Source organism: Gekko japonicus, unplaced genomic scaffold, assembly GCF_001447785.1.
Source record: "Gekko japonicus isolate JY-2015 unplaced genomic scaffold, Gekko_japonicus_V1.1 scaffold1732, whole genome shotgun sequence".
In the NCBI taxonomy this organism is placed as follows: domain Eukaryota; kingdom Metazoa; phylum Chordata; class Lepidosauria; order Squamata; family Gekkonidae; genus Gekko; species Gekko japonicus.
The window spans coordinates 288,632-311,535 of NW_015175412.1; the positions used below are offsets into that span (position 1 = coordinate 288,632).

The following is a 22,904-nucleotide window of genomic DNA, read 5'->3' on the forward strand; positions in this document are numbered from 1 at the left end:
CGGCGCGGAGGGCCGGCGTCGGCGTCGGGGGTCGCCAGTGCTGCCTCGGAGCGCAGGGGAGGCGGATGGGCAGGCAGGCAAGTAGGCAGGCAGGCAGGCAGGCAATTAGGCGCCGCTCGTCGCTGTCCGCGGTGCTGAACGCCGGCCCGGCCGATGGACGAGATGGAGGAGGAGCTGAAGTGCCCGGTGTGCGGCTCCTTCTTCCGCGAGCCGCTCATCCTGCCCTGCTCGCACAACCTGTGCCAGGCCTGCGCCCGCAACATCCTGGTGCAGACCCCCGAGGCCGAGTCCCCGCAGAGCCGGCGCGCCTCCGGCACGGCCGACTACGACTACCTGGACCTGGACAAGATGAGCCTCTACAGCGAGGCCGACAGCGGCTACGGCTCCTACGGCGGCTTCGCCAGCGCGCCCACCACCCCCTGCCAGAAGTCGCCCAACGGCGTGCGCGTCTTCCCGCCGGCCGTCCCGCTCCCGCCGCCCCACCTGCCGCCCCCCCTGCCGCCCCCCCTGCCGCCCCACCTGCCGCCCCCCGCCTCGGCCGCCTCCTCCTCCTCGCTGGCGCCGGTGCCGCCCAACTCCTGCCTCACCTGCCCGCTCTGCCACCGCAGCCTCATCCTCGACGAGCGGGGCCTCCGCGGCTTCCCCAAGAACCGCGTCCTCGAGGGGGTCATCGACCGCTACCAGCAGAGCAAGGCGGCCGCCCTCCGCTGCCAGCTGTGCGAGAAGGCGCCCAAGGAGGCCACCGTCATGTGCGAGCAGTGCGACGTCTTCTACTGCGACCCCTGCCGCCTCCGCTGCCACCCGCCCCGCGGCCCGCTGGCCAAGCACCGCCTCCTGCCCCCCGCCCAGGGACGGGTCAGCCGCCGCCTCAGCCCCCGCAAGATCTCCACCTGCACCGACCACGAGCTCGAGAACCACAGCATGTACTGCGTCCAGTGCAAGAGCCCCGTCTGCTACCAGTGCCTGGAGGAGGGCAAGCACGCCAGCCACGAGGTCAAGGCCCTGGGCGCCATGTGGAAGCTCCACAAGGTGAGGGGGCCCGCCCCTCGCTTCCGGGGGGGCAGGGGAGGGAGGGATCCGACACCCTGCGGGTGGGGGTGGAGGACGGCCTGGAGCCAGGACTTTTCAATTTCTCAGGGGGCACTGGCTAATCAATTTAATCTGGGGGAGGAGGCCATGACACTCTGGGCTAGATGGGAAGTCAGGGGGCCTGGCCAGCAAGTCAGGGGGCCTAGCCCCGAGATGCCCCACTGGAGCTACGGGCCCGGGGCACTGGCTAATTGAATTAAAGGAACGCCTGGCTCCTTCCCTGCACCTGCCAACGCATGGGGGCCCTGGGCTGGATGGGAAGTCATGGGGCCTTGCTGGTAAGTCAGGGGGCCTAGCCCCGAGATGCCGCACAGTAGCTACGGACCTGGCCTGAGCCCTCCCTCCTTGCTCTGCATGGCCCCCTCTCCTCCCTTACTCGGCAACAGGCGGGGAGGGTCTGTGCATGAGCAGTGGAGCATCTGCTTGGCCGCTGTGTGAGACAGGAAGTTGGACAAGATGGACCCCTGGTTTGATCCAGCAGGGTTTTTCTTATACTCTTATGAAGGCCTCTGTGTCCTGTTGTTGGCCCTCCAGAGGAACTGGCTGGTCACTGTGTGAGACAGGATGCTGGACTGGATGGACCCCTGGTCTGATCCAGCAGGGCTCTTCTGATGTTCTCATGAAGGCCTCTCTGCCTTGTTATTGACCCTCTAGAAGAACTGGTTGGCCATTGTTTGAGGTAGGATGCTGGACTAGGTGGGCCACTGGTCTGATCTAGCGGGGCTCTTCTGATGAAGGCCTCAGCCTCTGTGCCCTGTTGCTGGCCCTCCAGAAGAAATGGTTGGCCACTGTGTAGGACAGGATGCTGGGGTAGATGGACCCCTGGTCTGATTCAGCAGGGTTCTTCTTATATTTTTATGAAGGCCTCTATGTCCTGTTGTTGACCCTCCAGAGAAACTGATTGGCCACCGTGTGAGACAGGATGCTGGACTAGATCAACCAGTGGTCTGATCCAGCAGGGCTCTTCTGATATTCTTATGAAGACCTCAGCCTCTTTGTCCTGTTGTTGGCCCTCCAGAGGGGCTGGTAGGCCACTGTGTGAGATGGGATGCTGGACTAGATGGACCACTGGTCTGATCCAGCAGGGCTCTTCTGATGTTCTAATGAAGGCCTCGGCCTCTATGCCCTGTTGTTGGCCCTCCAGAGGAGCTGGTAGGCTACTGTGTGTGAGACAGGATGCTGGACTAGGTGGCCCACTGGTCTGATCCAGCAGGGCTCTTCTTATGTTCTTATGAAGGCCTCAGCCTCTGTGTCCTGTGAGGAACTGGTTGGCCACTGTGTAGGACAGGATGCTGGAGTAGATGGACCACTTGTGTGACCCCATAGGGCTCTTCTGACATTTCATGGCATGCAGAAGGTCCCAGGTTCAGTCCCCAGCATCTCCTGTGAAAAAGCACCAGGCAGGAGGGGATGTGAAGACCTCTGCCTGAGACCCTGGAGAGCTGCTGCCAGGCAGAGTGGGCAGTACCAGCCTTGATGCATCCAAGGTCTCTTTCAGTATAAGGTGGCTTGACAATGTGTGATCTCTAGAGTGAGCAGGATTTCCAGTCTATTTCTTTGTGTGTGTGTGTGTGTGTGTGTGAGAAGCTGTGTCTCAGTGGCAGAGTCTCTTCTCTGGCATGTAGATGGTTCAATCCCCAGCATGCCTAGGCAGTAGGGGATGTGAAAGGCCTCAACCTGAGACCCTGGAAAGCCACTGCTGGGCAGGGTAGACCAGACTGTTCTTGATGGATCTGTTTCGCTCTAAGGCATCTTCGTGCGTTCATGTTTCTTCTCCTCATCTTAATGACTCTTGTGTTCAGTGGAGGGCACCTTTTTCAGCCAGAGCACCAGTGGGACCTGTTTTTGAAAGCCGCCAATGCTGGGAATGGCATCAGATCAGGAGCCTCCCTAAACCACGTGCCCCTCTGCCCCCTCTTCATGACTTTGGCCCCTCTGGCTGTTTTACATTTCTATCCTCCTCTCCCTAAGGAGCTCAGGTCCATGAGTTCCCTTTCCCCAGTTTCGTTCTCACAACAGCCCTGTGAGATGGATTGGGCTGACAGAAGGTGACTGGCCCACAAGCTAAACATGAGCCTGCAGTGCGATGTGACTGCAAAGAAAGCTATTGCAGTCTTAGGAAGTATGAACAGAAGCATTGTGTCCAGATCATGGGAGGTGGTAGTTCCGCTCTATTCTGCTATGGTCAGGCCTCGCCTGGAGTCCTGTGTCCAGTTTTGGGCACCACATTGGAGGAAGGATGTTGACAAGCTTGAGCGTGTCCAGAAGAGGGCAACCAGGATGGTGAGAGGGCTGGAATCCAAGTCTTACGAGGAAAGGCCAAAAGAGTTGGGTCTGTTTAGCCTGGGAAAGAGAAGGCTTAGAGGGGACATGATTGCAGTCTTCCAATATCTGAAGGACTGTCATGTAGAAGACGGAGCGGATCTATTCTCTCTTGCTCCGGACTGCAAGACTAGATCTAATGGGTGGAAATGACAAGGGAGTCGTTACCGGCTAAATATCAGGAGAAACTTCCTAGCTGTGAGAGTGGTTGAGCAGTGGAACAGTCTGCCTCGGGAGGTGGTGGAGCCTCCTTCGCCGGACATTTTCAGGCGGAGGCTGGACGACCATCTTTCGGGTATGTTGCAGGGCTATCTTTCGGCTGTGCTCCTGCAGAGTGCAGGGGGTTGGACTAGATGACCTGCAAGGTCACTTCCAACTCTTAACTTTCTATGATTCTAAGGTCACTCAATCAGCTGGGTGGCAGCCAGTGGATTTGAACCCAGGCCTTCCAGGTCTGACCCTCTAACCACTACACATCACCGCCTTGCTTATTTGTTGACTTCATTTGTGCTCCACCTTCCTCCCCAAGGGGGACCCCAGGACGCTTAAATCATTCATTTTATCCTCACAACAACCCTGTGAGGTAGGTTAGGCTGAGAGTGTGGGACTGGGCCCAAGGTCACCGGATGAGCTTCTGTGGCAGAGCAGGGATCTGAACTCAGGACTCCTCTATCCTGCTCTGATCTGGCCACTACACCCCCCATCATTTGTAGGGCGCTTTAACCTCCTCCTAGCCAGTGCTGCAGTCTGTGGGAGTTGAATCTCCTAGGAAATTAAGTGGCTGAAGGACTGGGGTAATTAACACATGGAATTCACTGCCGCAGGAGGTGATGGTGGCTACAAGCACAGATAGCTTCCAGAGGAGACTGGAGAAACATCTGGAGCAAAGGTCCATCAGTAGCCATTAGCCAGCCACAGGGTTTAGAAGGAACACTCTGTCTGGGGCAGTGATGCTCTGTATTCTTGGGTGATTGGGGGGCAGGAGTGGGAGGGCTCCTGGAGTTCTGGCCCCGCTGGTGGACCTCCTGATGGCACCTGGGTTTTGGCTACTGTGTGAAACAGGGTGCTGGACTGGATGGACCGCTGGCCTCATCCAACATCTCTTAAGTTGTTAGGTCTGGGGCAGTGATGCTCTGTGTTCTTGGTGCTTGAGGGGGTCACAGTGGGAGGGCTTCTGGAGTTCTGGCCCTGCTGGTGGACCTCTTGATGGCCCCTGGATTTTGGCCACTGTGTGACACGGGGTGCTGGACTGGATGGTCCACTGACCTCATCCAACATCTCTTACGTTGTTAGGTCTGGGGCAGTGATGCTCTTTGTTCTTGGTGCTTGGGGGGTCACAGTGGGAGGGCTTCTGGAGTTCTGGCCCTGCTGGTGGACCTCTTGATGGCCCCTGGATTTTGGCCACTGTGTGACACGGGGTGCTGGACTGGATGGTCCACTGACCTCATCCAACATCTCTTACGTTGTTAGGTCTGGGGCAGTGATGCTCTTTGTTCTTGGTGCTTGGGGGGTCACAGTGGGAGGACTTCTGGAGTTCTGGCCCCACTGGTGGACCTCCTGATGGCATCTGCATTTTGGCCTCTGAGTGACACAGAGTGTTGGACCGGATGGGCCATTGGCCTGATCCAACATGGCTCCTCTTATGTTCTCATGTCTTGGGCAGTGATGCTCTGTATTCTTGGTACTTGTGGGGTCACAGTGGGTTAGACTTCTGGAGTTTTGGCCCTGCTGGTGGACCTCCTAATGGCATCTGGGTTTTGGCCTCTGTGTGACACAGAGCGCTGAACTGGAGGGGTCACTGGCCTGATCCAGCATGGCTTCTCTTACGTTATGAAAACCCGCACCCTTTCCCCCCATGCCCTAAGCACTCCTTCATTTGCCCACCGTCTGTCAAGTCGTCCCCCCACCATCTTCTCCCCATCCCCCAAGCCCGCCCTCCTCGCCCATCAGCCACCACTCTACCATCTCACCGCACTATCAATTTGTTCATCTCTCCTTCTCCGCCGATCCTGCCTCTCCGTGCAGAGACAACCTCCCCAATTCCTGCTCGCCAATGTTCTCCACAGGCCTCTTTTCAGTTCTGTGTCTGAGGCTATAATTCTTCTCGCCACAGTCCCTATTATTCTTCTCTCCATAGTATCAAAGCCCAGAACTGACTGTCTGGGCATTTCCCTCTTTTCCCTGGGCTATCTTTCCCCCCTCTCCTTTCTTGGCCGGCGTTCAGGTGTTTGCACCAAGCTTCCTGTGGTAGAAAGCGACGTAGCCCTGGCGTGAGCTTGACATCCGGAAAGGAATGGGAAGAAACTGGGTTGCTGCATCCCTCGGCCAACCTCGCATGACCCGAGAGCTGGGTGTTCGCTCGCACAGGAGTGTGCTGTCGATGTGCGAGGGGTATGGGGGGCGGGGGGAGATGCAGGCCGGCCGGCTTCCCCACAGGCCTGTAGCCAGGAATTCCTAAGTCGGGGGCATTTAAATTCCTCAGGGGGCACTGGAGCACTGGCTAATTCAATTAGATATAATTTGATTAACTCGATTGGTGCGTTGCAGGGGAGAAAGGTGTGGCACGGGGGGGGGGAGGCAAGGAGCGGCGGCGGGCACGGCAGCGTGGGGGAGTTCACGGTGGCCGCTGCATCTTACCACAGAGTCAGGGGGCCTGGGCTGAAAGGAAATTTTTTTGGGGGGCTTGGTAGGAAGTCAGGGGGGCAGGCCCCTAATTGCCCCACTGTAGCTACCGGCAATGCTCCCTCTAAGCTGCGGAGTCTTGTGAGCAAAAATTCTACATTGTGAGCTCCTGGCATTAAAGTTGTGAGCGAGCGACTGGGCTCCTGCATAAATTGGTTTGGTCTGGAGCCACGTCCCTTCCTGAGCTGAGACGAAAATGTGTGAGCCGGAGGCTAAGAAACTGTGAGCTAGCTCACACTGACTCAGCTTAGAGGGAACCCTGGCTACAGGCCTGCTTCCCCGACTGGTGTTTAGTCAGGAAGATGAGCAGGGATTTGTGGAATGAGAAAGACGCTCGCCACTGCTGTCAAGTCATGGCAGGCTTATGGCGACCCTGTAGGATTGTTGTTGGTTTTTTTGGGGGGGGAAGTATTTTCTCTCTGTGTGTCTCCCTCCCTCTTTCTCTCTCTCTCTCCCTCTCTCCCTATATGTGCTTGTGAGCCTGGAAGTCATAGTGACTTCTGGCGACCCCTTGTGGGGCTAGGATGTTTCAGAGAGGCGACTTGATAACCTACCTCTGCATCCTGGCCCTGGTATTCCTTGGAGGCCAGCCTTCCAAGGACTTGCCAGGCTCAGCCCTGCTTAGCTTCCAAGATCAGGCTCCCCTGAGCTGTCCAGGTCAGGGTGCGACCCTGTAGGGTTTTCAAGGCCAGATGGTTTGCCATCGCCTGCTTCTTCATGGCAGCCCTGGACTTCTTTGGTGGTCTCCCATCCAAGTTCTACTCATGGCTGACCCTGCGTAGCTTCCGAGATCTGATGATACTGGGCTAGCCCGGGACGTCTAGGGCAGGGGAGATGTTCAGAGATGGTTTGCCATCGCCTGCTTCTTCATAGCAGCCCTGGAGTTCCTTGGCGGTCTCCCATCCAAGTACAAACCAGGGCCGACCCTGCTTAGCTTCCAAGATCTGACAAGACTGGGCTCGCCTGGGCCATCCAGGTCAGGGTAGACAAACAGAGGTGGCCTTCCATTGCCTGCCTCTGTGTAGCAAAACCTAGACTTCCTTGGTAGTCTGCCATCCAAGGACTAAGTGAGACACACCCAGTGTTCTCTCTAAGCTGAGTCAGTGTGAGCCAGCTCACAGTTTTTTAGCCTCCAGCTCGCAGATTTTTATCTCGGCTCCGGAAGGAGGGCTCCAGAGCAAACTAATTTATGCAGCAGCCAAATCGCTCACTCACAGCTTTAATGCCGGTAGCTCACAAAGTAGGACTTTTGCTCACAAGACTCCACAGCTTAGAGGGAGCATTGGACACACCCTGCTTAGCTTCTGAGATCTGACGAGATCAGGCGAGACTGCGCCATCCCGGTCAGGGCAAAACTGCTAATGCCAAGAAGGCACTCGAACCCAGGACCCTCAGGTTAAAAGTCTGCCACTCTACCGACTGAGCTACCCTTTTGACGCGGCTCCTTCACAAATACTGGGAGCAGTGCTCCCTCTAAGCTGTGGAGTCTTGTGAGCAACAATTCTACTTTGTGAACGACTGGCATTGAAGTTGCGAGCGAGCGATTTGGCTGCTGCATAAATCAGTCTGCCCTGGAGCCCCATCCCTTCCTGAGCGAAGACAAAAATGTCTGAGCCGGAGGCATAAAAACTGTGAGCTTGCTCACACTAACTCAGCTTAGAGGGAATACTCCTCCACACCAACACTCCCTCTAAGCTCTGGAGTGTCTTGTGAGCGAAAATCCTGCTCTGTGAGCTTCTGGCGTTGAAGTTGCGAGCCGGCGATTTGGCTGCTGCATCAATCACTTTGCTCTGGAGCCCCATCCTTCCTGACCGGAGACAAAAATGTGTGAGCCGGAGGCTAAAAAACGGTGAACTGGCCCACACTGACTCAGAGCAGAGGTGGCCAAACTGCAGCACGGGAGCCGCATGGGGCTCTTTCACACAGTCTCATTTAATGCTGCTAAAAAGCAAATTTGCATATTTCCCAATAAAAACGTCGGTGCGATATTTGTTTGTGTCTTGTGGCTCTCAGACATCTGACGTCTATTCTGTGTGGCTGTTGACGTGAAGCAAGTTTGGCCACCCCTGGCTGAGAGGGGGTAGGAGCCCCTGCTCTGCAAATACATTCTGGGGCTCAGCCTGGTTCCAGCGGGATTTGGGTTGGCAGAGTTGGCTGACGGACCAGGAAGTAGAAGAAGAAGAAGAGAGCCAGTTTGGTGTAGTGGTTAAGTGCGCGGACTCTAATCTGGGAGAACCGGGTTTGATTCCCCACTCCTCCACTCACAGCTGCTGGTGTAACCTTGGGCAAGCCATAGTTCTTGAAAAAGAGCAGTTTCTGTCAGAGCTCTCTCAGCCCCACCTACTTGCACCTGCTGATGTAAGCCGCTCCGAAACTCAGAGTGAAGGCTGGGGTTTAAATCCAAGTCCTCTTCGTTGTCTTTGTCTTTGCCAGTCTGGTGTAGTGGTTAAGTGCGCGGACTCTAATCTGGGAGAACCAGGTTTGATTCCCCCAGTCCTCCACTTGCGCCTGGCTGGATGACCTTGGGCAAGCCGTAGTTCTGATAAGAGCTGTCCTTGAAAAAAGAGCAGTTTCTGTCAAGAGCTCTCTCAGCCCCTCACCTACCTCACAGGGGTGTCTGTTGTGGGGAGGGAAATGGAAAGGAGATAGTAAGCCGCTCTGAGACTCCTTTGGGTAGTGAAGGGCAGGGTATAAATCCAATCTCCTCCTCTTCTTCTTTTACCTCACTGGGTGTCTGTTGTGGGGAGGGGAAGGGAAAGGAGACTGTAAACCACTCTGAGACTCCTTTGGGTAGTGAAGGGCGGGGTATATATCCAGTCTCTTCTTCTTCTTCTACCTCTCAGGGTGTCTGTTGTGGGGAGGGGAAGGGAAAGGAGTTTGTGAGCCGCTCTGAGACTCCTTTGGGTAGTGAAGGACGGGGTATAAATCCAATCTCCTCCTCTTCTTCTTTTACCTCACTGGGTGTCTGTTGTGGGGAGGGGAAGGGAAAGGAGACTGTAAACCACTCTGAGACTCCTTTGGGTAGTGAAGGGCGGGGTATGAATCCAATCTCTTCTTCTTCCACATGCAGCCAGCTGGGTGACCTTGGATCAGTCACAAGTTCACTCAGAGCTGTTCTCTCAAGAGCAGTCCTCGAAAGAGCTCTCTCAGCCCCTCCTACCTCACAGGGTGTCTGTTGTGGGGAGGGGAAGGGAAAGGAGATTGTGAGCCGCTCTGAGAGCCAGTTTGGTGTTGTGGTGAAGTGCGCGGACTCTAATCTGGGAGAACCGGGTTTGATTCCCCACTCCTCCCCTTGCAGCTGCTGGATGACCTTGGGCAAGCCGTAGTTCTGACAAGAGCTGTTCTTGAAAAAGCCACTCTGAGACACCTTTTGGTAGTGAAGGGCGGGGCATAAATCCAATCTCATCTCATCATCATCATCATCTCAAGAAGAGGAGGAGGAGGAGGAGGAGATTGGATTTATACCCCGCCCTTCACTCAGAGTCTCAGAGCAGCTTACAGTCTCCTTCCCCTTCCCCTCCCCACAACAGACACCCTGTGAGGTAGGCGGGGCTGAGAGAGCTCTGACTGAGAACTGCTCTTTTTGAGAATAGCTCTGGCAGAACTACGGCTTGCCCAAGGTCATCCAGCAGCTGCGAGTGGAGTAGTGGGGAATCAAACCCGGTTCTCCCACTGGAGTGCGGTGGTTGCCTCTGAAGAGGAGACAAGGTGTTACATCCGGGAGAGAGATCTGGGCGGTGTTGGTGGAGCAGGCCTTGAAGACTGTTCCGGAAATTCTTCTGGATTCCGACCCGCCTCTCCGGCGCTCTCTCTCAGGCTTCCCTTGGCGAAGGGAGCCGAGAGGGGCAGAAGTCCGGCACAGAGGCCTGAGGGCAAGACAGCGGGTGGGGGCAGACGCCCCCTCCCCCCGCTCCCCCTCCTCTCCGCGTCCCCCTTCTGCCCGAGAGCCAGCTGTGTGGAGGCGACCCCGTCTCTGAGGTAACTAGGGCAGAGAAGTGAGTGTGACGTGGGTGGACAGTCCCCCTCCCCTCAGAATGCATAAGCCAGGCATCATCCATCGCAGGGGTGGCGCACGGGGGGGGGATGGTTGCGTTCCCTTCCCCCGGCCCTCTCCCCGGGCGCACCAGGCGGTGGGTGTGGGCGTACGTGGCCACCCTCATGACATTTTGTCTCTGGAGGAGAGGCGAAGGTTCACGGAAACTCAACATATGGGGGATTTTCAAAGCCGGGGAATCTGGATTTAGAAGGTTTCATTATGCAAATGTGGATTTGGACGTTCGGCCTTCTTCTGCCCCATAGTTGCTTTTCAGCTATGGCGAGAAATCGAGCCAGACTATCTATCTGTCGCCGTTCCTCTAAGGGCAGCGTGTCTGGTTCTCCTTCACGGTTTCTGTTCTCACAGCAACCCTGTGAAGGAGGTGAGACTGAAAGATAGTGATTGGCCCACGGTCAGCCAGGGAGCATCATGGGTGAGGGAGGATTTGAACCTGAGTCTTCCAGGTCCAGATCTGTACCAAAGTTCCCTCTAAGCTGAGTGAGTGTGAGCCAGCTCACAGTTCTTTAGCCTCCAGCTCACGCATTTTCGTCTTAGCCCAGGAGGGATGGCGCCAAATCGCTCGCTCGTGACTTTAATGCCAGGAGCTCACAAGGTAGATTTTTTGCTCACAGGACTCCACAGTTTAGACTCGGGAGCATTGGTCTGCGCTATACCACACTGGCTTTCACCGGCGGTGTTCAGAGTTGTGCTCAGGGAAGTCGTATTTTACCTCATTGGTAAAGTGGGTCATGACGTGAGGATAAGAATTTCCTGCCTTGTGCAGAGGGTTGGACTGGATGACTCTGGAGATCCCTTCCAACTTTGTGATTCTGTGATTCTAAATTCCTGTCCTACTTTATGGGGCTGTTGTCAGGATTACTGAGACACTAGGAGGCGCCATGGCTCAGTGGCGGAACATCTTTCTGGGCATGCAGAAGGTCCCAGGTTCAATCCCCAGCATCTCCAGTTAAAGGACCAGGTAGCAGGTGATGTGAAAGACCTCCACCTGCGACCCTGGAGAGCTGTAAAGAGGGGCTGTGGCTCAGTGGCAGAGCCTCTGCTTGGCATGCAGGAGGTCCCAGGTTCAATCCCCAGCATCTCCAGTTAAAGGACCAGGTAGCAGGTGATGTGAAAGACCTCCACCTGCGACCCTGGAGAGCTGTAAAGAGGGGCTGTGGCTCAGTGGCAGAGCCTCTGCTTGGCATGCAGGAGGTCCCAGGTTCAATCCCCAGCATCTCCAGTTAAAGGACCAGGTAGCAGGTGATGTGAAAGACCTCCACCTGCGACCCTGGAGAGCTGTAAAGAGGGGCTGTGGCTCAGTGGCAGAGCCTCTGCTTGGCATGCAGGAGGTCCCGGGTTCAATCCCCGGCATCTCCAGTTAAATGAGGCAGGCAGGAGGTGATGTGAAATACCTCTGCCTGAGACCTTGGGGAGCGGCTGCCTGTTTAAGTAGACAATACTGACCAAGTCCCAGGCTCGATTCCCGGCATCTCCAGTTAAAAGGACGAAGCAGTAGGTGGTGTGAAAGGCCTTTATACATGAAATCCATGAAGCTGTCTTATATGGAATGAGATCCTCTCCTTCTTTGGGGGTTTCCAAGCAGAGGCTAGATGGCCATCGGATAGTGATGCTGCTTGTGTGAGGCAGATTGTGAGAGGGAGGGTTGCCTCAGGGCTTAGTTCTCATGGCCCTTTCTTACACGCCCAGGGAAATGCTGATCGCCACGTTCGGGTCAGGAAGCAGTTTTTCTCCGGGCCAGTTTGGCCGGAGATCCTGGAGGGATTTTTTTTGGCCATCTTCTGGGCGTGGAACAGGGGTCACTGGGGTTGTGTGTGTGTGTGTGTGTGGAGGAGGTATTTGTGAATTTCCTGCCTTGTGCAAGGGGTTGGACTAGATGACCCTGGAGGCCCCTTCCAACTCTACGATTCCATGACCCTTGGTCCATCGAAGCCAGTATTGCCTATTCAGACTGGCAGCAGATCTCCAGGGTCTCAGGCAGAGGTCTTTCCCGTCACCGACTACCTGGTTCTTCCAACCAGACATGCCGGGAATTGAAACTGGGTTAGGTGCGCGGACTCTGATCTGGGAGAACCGGGTTTGATTCCCCACTCCGCCACTCACAGCTGCTGGATGACCTTGGGCAAGCCAGAGTTCTGGTCAGAGCTGTCCTTGAAAAAGAGCAGTTTCTGTCAGAGCTCTCTCAGCCCCACCTTCCTCACAGGGTGTCTGTTGTGGGGAGGGGGAGGGAAAGGAGATTGTCAGCTGCTCTGAGACTCCCTTGGGTAGTGAAGGGCGGGGTATAGATCCAATCTCTTCCTCCTCCTCTTCTTCTTCTTCCTCTTCTTCTTCTTCTTCCTCTTCTTCTTCCTCTTTTTCTTCCTCTTCTTCCTCCCCCTCCTCCTCCTCCTCCTCCTCTTCTTCCCAAGCAAATGCTTTGCCACTGAGCCAGAGCCCCCTCCCGATCTGAGACCCTGGAAAGCCACTGTCAGTAGACAACATTGGCCTTGATGAAGCACAGCACAAATGCAGCACTAAATATTACGAGTAGCTCCATGTCTCTAGTTGAAATTGGAATGCATATTTTTTTTGGGGGGGGGCGCTGTGCCAGGGATGAACACAGGATGCATCTGGCCGATTGGACTTGCCTCCCCAGTGGCAAATAAAAAGATCCTCCGCTCACCTCGCAAGCTGTCTGCAGAATATCACTTCCAGGGGGGTGAATCAATAACAGGCCAGATCTGATTTATTGTGGCAGAGGTGCCCGCCCGCTGGCCCTCACATCCCGATGTGCTCCTGTCCAATCCTGTGCATGTTTACTCCCTAGCAATCTTGGCCGCTTGCAAAGGGGCGTCTTTCCAGGGAACAAGGCAGTCTAAAAGGCACTGCAGAAATCTTCCTGGGGTTTTCCTGCAATGGAGCTAACATGGCTGCTCCTGTTCATTTGATTTTCATATATCACTGTTTGTCCAAGGAGCTCAGAGCAAGACGCATTGTTCTCCTCTTCTGTTTTCTCACAACAACCCTGTAAGGTAGGTTATGCTGAGAGAGAGGGGAGGAGGAATTGACCCAAAATATCCCACAAAGCTTCATGGAGTCCCTCTCTCTCTCTTCCCTTTCTTCCTCCCTCCCCCCTCTCTCTCCTTCCTTCCTTCCTTCCTTCCTTCCTTCCTTCCTTCCTTCCTTCCTTCCTTCCTTCCTCTCTCTCTTTTCTCTCTCTCTCTTTCCTTCCTTCCTTTCTCTCTCTTCTCTCTCTCTCTCCCTTCTCTCTCTCTCTTCTCTCTCTCTCTCTTTCTTTCTTTCTTTCTTTCTTTCTCACCATTCTCCCCAGTAGGGACCTGAAACAGCTTATGTTGTCTCCTCTCCTCCCTTTTCCCTGTGAGGTAGGTTAGGCTGAGAGTCGGCGACTGGCCCAAGGTCACTCAGCAAGTATCCATGGCAGAGCAGGGACGGTTTCCCAGACCCCAGTCTGGCACTCAAACCAGGGCACTACTATGCCTCTCCGTGTTCTAACCATATTCTAATCACTCTGTCTCTTTCAGTATTTCTCCCTGTGAAAGAGCTCAGGATGAGAAACAGATAAGCAAATGCTCCCAGTGGGCAGGTTTTTGTTCTCCTCTTGTCTAGGCTGCATCTAGGGATGCCAGCTTCCAGGTGGGACCTGGGGATCCCTTGGAATTACAGCTCATCTCCACCCTACAGAGATCAGTTCCCCCGGCGAAAGTGGATGCTTTGTAGGGTGGACTCTGTGGCTTTGTAAACCCAGGGTCCATCCCCAAATCTCCAGGTGCTTTCCAGCCTGGAGCAGAGGTCCATCAGTGGCTCTTAGCCACAAGGTATAGCTGGAACACTCTGTCTCTGGAGCAGTGATGTTCTGTCTTCTTGGTGCTTGGGGGGCAACAGTGGGAGGGTTTCTGGAGTTCTGGCCCCACTGGTGGACCTCCTGATGGCCCCTGGGTTTTGGCCACTGTGTGACACATGGGGTGCGTTCAGACGGGGCATTTACAACGGTATAGGTGCCGGTTGGAATCGGTGTACTTACCGGCGTTCACACGGCGAACATCTGCCTTCCGTCCCTAACCGTTGCAAAGAGCTTTAAACCGTTGTATTCTGCCACTAGGTCCCCAAGTGGTGGTATCCTGAGTGCAACGGTTGTAATCGCTTTACCCCCCCGTCTGATCGCTGTCCACCGTTGTAGAGCCACTTCCGTTCGGAAGCCTGAGGCTTCCGATTTTCGCCCACCATTTTTTTTTTTAGGTTGGCGATATGCGCTTGGGCGAAGCTTCGCCCTGGCGTTTGTTTTTTTAAAAAAAGAAAAGGTCCTTAGTTTAACGTTATGGAGGAGTCTGGGACCTCAGGGAGGCCAGTTTGCTCTTTAAACTTTAAAGGTAAGTCCTCTCTTCGGGGCATGCTTTTCTGGATGGGGTGTTTTGCGCATGCGTGAAGATCGCCATTCTGTGGATGGCTGCCTATGCGCATGCGCAAACTGAGTTTAAAAGAACAAACAAACCACCGACACCTGCTGTGTGTGAACGGGCATACAGCGATGAGCTCCGCAAGACAGGAGGTAAGTGTGATCGCATTTCAGCTGGCATAAACTGCAACGGTTCCAACTGGTACAGTTTATGCTGGCTGAAACGCCCCGTCTGAATGCACCTATGGTGTTGGACTGGATGGGCCACTGGCCTGATCCAGCATGGCTTCTCTTAGGTTCTTATGTCTGGAGCAGTGATGCTCTGTATTCTTGGTGCTTGCAGTGGGGAGGAAACAGTGGGAGGGCTTCTGGAGTTCTGGCCCTGCTGGTGGACCTCCTGATGGCTCCTGGGTTTTGGCCACTGTGTGACACAGGGTGTTGGACTGGATGGGCCATTGGCCTGATCCAACATTGGCTTCTCTTATGGTCTTATGTCTGGAGCAGTGATGCTCTGTGTTCTTGGTGCTTGAGGAGCAACAGCGGGAAGGCTTCTGGGGTTCTAGCCCAACTGGTGGACCTCCTGACAGCCCCTGTGTTTTGGCCGCTGTATGACACAGAGTGTTGGACTGGATGGGCCACTGGTCTGATCCAGCATGGCTTCTCTTAGGTTCTTATGTCTGGAGCAGTGATGCTCTGTCTTCTTGGTGCTTGGGGGGAGGCAACAGTGGGAGGGCTTCTGGAGTTCTAGCCCCACTGGTGGACCTCCTGATGGCCCCTGTGTTTTGGCCACTGTGTGACAGAGAGTGTAAGACTGGATGGGCCATTGTCCTGATCCAACATGGCTTCTCTTATGTTCTTATGTCTGGCAACCCTACCCTCCCATCTCCTGTCCGTGACCAGGGGGGACTTTGCATCCCTGCCCAGCTGTCGAGCAGAAACGTAGCCGGTGAGGTGTTCCTCGCCCGTCTCCGTGCCAGGAAGGGTTCCCTCAGCTACACGGTGTTAACATGAAAGCGGTCACGGCAGTCTGTTGAAATATGTTTTAATACTCCTCTCTAATAAACGGTAATGACCTTCGGAGAAGTTCTGGACGGCCTCGCTCTTACGAGCATCATTCATAGATATGTAGAAATCAATACCTCAATGGCCAGGTAGTTGCGGCTGAGAAAACAGTACATTATGTAGGCAAGAGGTCAACCCGCAATCTTTTAGACAGCTCGTTGTACATGATCTATGGTTGGAGGGGGGGGCGGTAACCAAGCAACCGATGCCTGAATGGCTTGGTGTGTAGACTACGGCTCTGCTAATGGCTGCACCCTCCTGTAGCCTTCCTCCGACTCAAGATAGATCGCACCCCCTGGTGCAAGGGTTGCCACCTCCAGGTGGGGCCTGGAGATCTCCCGCTTTTGCAACTGGTCTCCAGCTGACAGAGATCAACTCCCCTGGAGAAAATGGCTGCTTTGGAGGGTGGACTCTGTGGCCTTGTACCATGCCCCTCCCCAATCCCCGCCCTTTCCTGGATTCACCCCCAAAGTCTCCAGATATTTCCCAACCCAGACCTGGCAGCGCTACCTTGGGCAGAGGAAGCGATGCTCCTTAGCCAGGCGGCAGGCCACAACCCCTTTTTTTGGGAGCCAGGGTGGTGTTGTGGTTAAGAGCGCCGGACTGCAATCCAGGAGACCCGAGTTCGAATTTGCTGTCGGCCCTGGAAGCTCACCGAGTGAACTCGGGCGGGTCACACGCTTTCAGTCTCACCTCCCTCGCAGGGTTGTTGTGACAACAACACGGAGGAGGGGCTCACTTTCCCCCTCAGTGGCTGTTGCTAGGCAACCAAGCTTGGTTCTGTGAGTAAAAAGGCAGGGACAGGAGGCCCTTTCCAGGCCTACTTTGGTCTTTGTGGGGAACTCAGTGGAGCCTGTCCTTAGGGTTGCCAGCTCCAGGTTGGGAAATTCCTGGATATTTTGTGGTGGAGTCTATGGAAGCCAGAGTTTGGGGAGGGGAGAGGCCTCAACTGAATAGAATGCCATAGAGTCCGTCCTCCAAAGCAGTTATTCTCTCCAGGGGTAGAGAGATCTGTTGTCTGGAGTTCAGTTGTGATACCAGGGGATCTTCAGGTGCCACCTGGAGGTTGGCTACGCTAAGCCTGGCAGCACCCTCTGGGTGACTTGATGACACCTGACTGGTATGGCTTAACTAGGCCCAACTGCTTGCTCTTGTTCTACAGCAGCCGCCACCCTAGGACAACCAGTGTGGCATAGCAGTTAATGCTTCAGAGCAGGGTCTGCCAGACCCAGGTTCTTGCTATGGAAGCTGTAGGTGATTTTGGACCAGTCAAAGACTTTCAGCCTAACCTACCTCACAGGGTTGTTGTGCAGATCAAAAGGAGGAGACGAGAATGATGGTCCCCACTGTAGAGAAAGACTGTACTTTTCCTAGGTAGAGGCTGTGGGGAGGGGGGAGGAGATGGAAAGCTGAGGTCAGAGGGGCACATAAAGGTAGCCTGGTGGTTGGCTGGGAAGGAGATAGGGTAGCCAATGCCAGGTTGGGAAATTCTTGGAGATTTGAGGGGTGGAGTCTGGAGAGGGCGGGGTTTGAGGAGGGGTGAGACCTCAGACAGGTACAGTGTCATGGACTGTACCCTCCAAACCAGCCATTTCCTCCTGGGGAATCATTGTTGCCAATCTCCAGGTGACATGCAAAACACAAGAGACCGCTGGTTGAAATCACTTAAAATGAACAATATATATGTATATGTATATATAAATAATATTTAATACCACATTCACTGTCAGTAACTGGATTAAGCCAACTAGGGCTGGAGATTGCTCAGAATTAAAACTGCTCTCCAGATGGCAGAGATCAGTTCCCCTGGAGAAAACAGTGGATTCTGTGTCATTATATTCTGCTGAGGTTGCCACTGCAAATTGATGTTGACTGCCCAAGGCTGGGGCACTCGCTCAGAGCCTCTATCTAGAGCTCATTGTATTTATTTCCACAACGAGCCTTATTCTTAGTAGGTAATAAATATCAATGGGGGCTTTCTGCTGGGGTTTGCCCTCATTACCTGGTATGTATTGTCTCTCAATGTGGAGGCTCCATTTAGCTGTCATACTTAATAAGCACTGATGGCCCATCAGTGAGAATTTGTCTAGTGCTTCCTGGTCACAGCTAGTAACAATGAATGCTGTACATTGATTCCACATGGTCTAGGCTGGAACAGTAACTCATGTTGAAATGCAACAGGCAGTCTCGTCTGAAGACAGATACTTCTCCTGAGACTGCAGGAGGAATGATTGGATGCTCCAGTTACAACAGATGCTGAGTTGGGGCAGAATTACACTCCCACGGTGCAGGGTGGTTGGAAAGAGGCAAGACCAGAACAGTACATCATGCAGAGATGCAGTTGCCAGCCTCCCTCAAGGCCAGGTGCTTTGGAGCCTTTGATTATTTATTTCATTTATATCTAGAGGTGTTCCAGCAGTTCTTGCGCAGCACCCAGGTTGGGAATCACCGACAGTTGATGCGTAGCACAGCTTGGGAGTATACGAAGCATCTGTCGTCCCAGCATTGCTGAGTTTTTGAACCTGGGCTTTCCACTCACCACACCTGCTGATGTTCAGAATTGCTTGCCGGGCAGGGAAGGCAAAAAAAAAAAAAAAAGGTGCAGGATAGACACTTTAGGGGCTTCCTATCCCTGCATAAAGGCTTCTTGGGGTTTTGTCGACATCATTTGTCCATTATCCTATTTTACCCTTGGGAACCCAACGCTCAGCAATAAGATCTGCACAAATCCTACAATCACACAATTTCAATCTAGGTAATGAACGGTGAGAACATGGATGCGATCAGTTCCACCCGATATCCATAACCTGGTAAGCACCAACGAGAGGCCTGCAGGATTTGACTTGCCAGATAAAGTATGGCAGACGGCTAATAGAATACGAACAGGCTCTGGCAGTTGTGCAGACCTCTTTTTTACATGGGGCAAAATACCAGATCCCGAATGCCATTGTGGTGCAGCCTGCCAAACTATTTTCCATCTGTCCCAGGAAGGTGAGCATCGTGCTTTCCGGGGAGATGTGGCGGAGCTCTTTGGAATCTTCCCAGCTGCAATTGAGTGCATCGAAATTTTAGATATGCGTGTTTAGGGGGATTGCCCAGTTGGCCTGCATACCCGCTCTATCGACTTGGTTACGTACTTTATATTATTATATGCTTCCCACGTGTAAGTCTGCCATTAGATAAATAAATAATAAATAACCCCTGGGAAAACTCCGCAGAGCTGGCTTGGAAACAAAGGTCTGTTTGCTTTGGCAAAGGGGAATGTTTGCTCCAAAGACGAGGCAGCAGGAATCAAAGCCATTTACATCTGCCAACGAGAGAGAGCCCTTTCCCAAGGGGAAGCATTTGACTTTAAAACACACACACACCCCGCCGTGTTTCTCTCACATCCGATGCATTTCTGTGATTCCCACATCTTCCTATGAGTAAGAACATAAGAACATAAGAGAAGCCAATGTTGGATCAGGCCAAAGGCCCATCCAGACCAACATTCTGTATCACACAGTGGCTAGAAATACCAGGGGCCATCAGGAGGTCCAGCAGTGGGGCCAGGACACCAGAAGCCCTCCCACTGTTGACCCCCCCCAAGCACCAAGATGACAGAGCATCACTTGCCCCGGAGACCCTATCTATACCTTGTGGCTAATAACCACTGATGGACCTCTTTTAAAATACATTATGGGGTATTATCTAGGATCCCCCCCCCCGCCCCATCAAGTCACATCTGACTGATGGCGACCCAGGGCAAGAGACTTCAGAACTGATTTTGCCACGGCCTGCCTCTGCATTGTGACACTGGTATTACTTGGTGGTCTCCCATCCAAGTCCTGAGGGCCAGGTTGGTGTAGTGGTTAAGAGCAAGGACTCCAATCTGGGAGAACCAGGTTTGAGTCCCCACTTCTCCACATGCAGCTGCTGGTGTGACCTTGGGTCAGTCACAAGTTCTCTCAGAGCTTTTCCCTCAAGGGCAGTACTCGGGAGAGCTCTCTCAGCCCCACCTACCTCACAGGGTGTCTGTTGTGGGGAGGGGGAGGGAAAGGAGTTTGCAAGCTGCTCTGAGACTCCTTTGGCTAGTGAAGGGCGGGGTATAAATCCAATCTCCTCCTCCTCCTCCTCCTTTTTCTTCTCCTCCTTCTTCTTCCCGACCCTGGTTAGCTTCTGAGATCTGACAAGATTGGGCTAGCCTGGGCCACTGGACCACTGGTCCAATCCAGCAGGGCTCTTATGATATTCTTATCAGGGAAAGGCCTCGGCGTCTCTGCCCTGTTGTTGGCCCTCCAGAGAACCTGTTTGGCCACTGTGTGAGACCGGATGCTGGACTAGATGGACCACTGGTCTGATCCAGCAGGGCTCTTCTGATGTTCTAATGAAGGCCTCGGCCTCCATGCCCTGTTGTTGGCCCTCCAGAGGAAGTGGTTGGCCCCTGTGTGAGATGGGATGCTGGACTAGATGGACCACTGGTCTGATCCAGCAGGGCTCTTCTTAGGTTCACATGAAAGCCTCGGCCTCTCTGCCCTGTTCTTGGCCCTCCAGAGGAGCTGGTTGGCCACTGTGTGAGACAGGATGCTGGACTAGATGGACCCTGACTGGTCTGATCCAGCAAGGTTCTTCTTATGTTCTCATGAAAGCCTCATCCTCTCTGTCCTGTTGTTGGCCCTCCAGAGGAACTGGTTGGCCACTGAGTGAGACCGGATGCTGGACTAGATGGGCCACTGGTCTGATCCAGCAGGGCTCTTCTGATGTTCTAATGAAGGCCTCGGCCTCTCTGCCCTGTTTTTGGCCCTCCAGAGGAACTGGTTGGCCACTGGGTGAGGCTGGATTTGAACTGGATGGACCCTCACTGGCCTGCTCTAGCAGGGCTCATGTTTTTATGGATCTGGCAAAAGGGACAATTTGTCACTGACATGAAATCTATGCAAGTAATGTTCATAATCGCAGCTCAGAGCTGCTACACATTCCCGTAAAGGTGTGAGTGGGCGTGTCGAGGTACATGTGTGTTTGAGGAGACCACAATTCCATCCAAGCAATCGATCTCGTCTGCAAACACGGAGCTCACGACGATGTGCTTGTTCGACAGCTTTTCGTGTGCAGGAGACCCAGCCACGCAGTGCGCGTACCAAACACAGTCAGAAGCATTGAGCAGCAGTTGTGAATTTGCAACCAGACCTGTCGGTGTTTAAGTTTCACACTAGGCCAGGTGACAAAAAAAAAAACCAACAACAACCCAAAGCTCCGTTGATAATCTGTAGCCGAGGAATTATTTTGCTAATTGACCGAAAGACATTTGAGACCCAAAAAGGAGAGCTACGGCTGTGGCTGGAAGCAGCAGTCCTAGGGTTGTCAACATCCAGGTGAGGCCTGGAGATCTCCCAGAATTGCAACTGATCTCCAGATGACAGAAATCAGCTCCCTTGGAGAAAATTTCCAGGAATTTCCCGAATCACAGCTGGAAACCCTAGTCCTCAGTCCTCTGGCCATGCCACCCACTTGACTACTCGGGGTGGCACCGTGGCCAGGGCCCCAATCCACTGTAGGGGTAGGCTGGCTCCCAGTTGCCAATGGCCCTGGAGGTGACTGGCGCTGTTTGGGCCCACGCCGCTAGTGGGTGGTACCCCCCCCCCCGATACAACGGCTGAAATATTTTTATCGTTTGGCAATACCAAAGCTCAGAAGAGCTTTTACTCTGGCAACAACGAATGCCCTTCCAGGGGCAGTTTTGGAGGGTAGATATCAAAAAGTGCTATAATCAAATAGTACATGCGGATGCTCCTGTGATAAAACTGAAACAATTGAACGTACAGTTATGGAATGTCCTGTATTTAATGAGATGTGGGCTAGGTTAATTACTCCTTTAGTGTAGTGGTTAAGTGCACGGACTCTAACCTGGGAGGACCGGGTTTGATTCCCCCACTCCTCCACTTGCAGCTGCTGGATGACCTTGGGCAAGCCATAGTTCTCTCAGAGCTGTTATCTCAAGAGCAGTTTCTGTCAGAGCTCTCTCAGCCCCGCCTACCTCACAGGGTGTCTGTTGTGGGGAGGGGAAGGGAAAGGAGTTTGTAGGCCGCTCTGAGACTCCGAGTGGAGGGTAGGGTATAAATCCAATCTCCTCCTCTTCCACAGCCTACATTATCCCTTCTGCCGCATGGCTTCTCTTCTTGGTGCTTCTTCTTCTTGGTGCTTCTTCTTCTTGGTGCTTCTTCTTCTTGGTGCTTCTTCTTCTTGGTGCTTCTTCTTCTTGGTGCTTCTTCTTCTTCTTCTTCTTCTTCTTCTTCTTCTTCTTCTTCTTCTTCTTCTTCTTCTTCTTCTTCTTCTTCTTCTCCTCCGCTTCCTCCTCCTCCTCTTAAAAATAAGGAAATGCCCGCTGAGGTATCTGGCAGTATGAGGGCACAGGTGACGTGGTTAGTATTGGATGAAAATGATTTTGTTACTCTCTCCATGGCAAAATGTATGGGGGCAATAATTAAACACAGAGGTCATTTCGTAGAAAAAGAGGTGCAGGGGCTCATTAGCATAACTTATTAGCATAACTCATTGGCATAACTCATTTGCATATGCCACACCCCCTCACATCACCGGAAGTGTGTCAGAGGGCAACACCCACCGCTCAGGCTCCTCTGGACTCTTTTGGACTGCTAGCTATTGGGGGGCGGGGAAACGTGCAGGTCTGTCCTCGCAGAGGAGGAAGAGCTTGTACCTGAATAAATCTTGGCCTTAAAGGTGCCACTGGACTCTTTTGGACTGGGGGGCCGGGGGGGGGCTCTGCAACTTACCTGGCTGCTTCTTGCTCTGACTGATGGCTGCTGGGAGCAGGGGGCGGGGCTTGTTGCATATGGCCACCCCCTGGCCTCTTTACTGCCAGAGCTCCACTCCTGTGTGCTCTTGCAGGAAATGACCCCTGATTAAACAACAGGAGATTAACACTCAGTAAAGGCGTTCCCTCGTTTTGTGATTTTATTTTCTGCTCAAGGCTATCGCTCTATGAGCTGTACTAGACAGACAGACAAACAGACAGACAGACAGTGGGTGGCACCATGCCGAGTCCCTGTGGCAAAGCACAGAGCTGTGAGTTAATGGGTATAGGGGTTGCCAACTCCCAGTTGGGAAATCCGTGGAGATTTGGTCTGTTGAAGTCTTGTCTACCCAGACGGGCAGTGGCTCTCCGGGGTCTCAGGCAGAGAGGTCTTTCACATCACTTCCTACGTGGTCCCTTTAACTGGAGATGCCGGGGATTGAACCTGGGACCTTCTGCCTGCCAAGCAGAGGCTCTTCCACTGAGCCACAGGCCCTCCCACAACCCTGGTC

At 53.7% G+C, this 22,904-nt stretch overlaps 1 protein-coding gene across 1 annotated transcript in view; it reads left to right on the top strand.

Moving 5' to 3' along the window:
* The first annotated feature begins 153 nt into the window (after positions 1-153).
* Positions 154-22,904, top strand: part of LOC107122630 (E3 ubiquitin-protein ligase TRIM9) — a 100,248-nt gene continuing 77,497 nt past the window's right edge. Inside the window, exon 1 of the mRNA XM_015425745.1 lies at positions 154-1,029. Within this exon, the coding sequence (XP_015281231.1) occupies positions 154-1,029 (876 nt within the window). The remainder of the gene's footprint in view (positions 1,030-22,904) is intronic.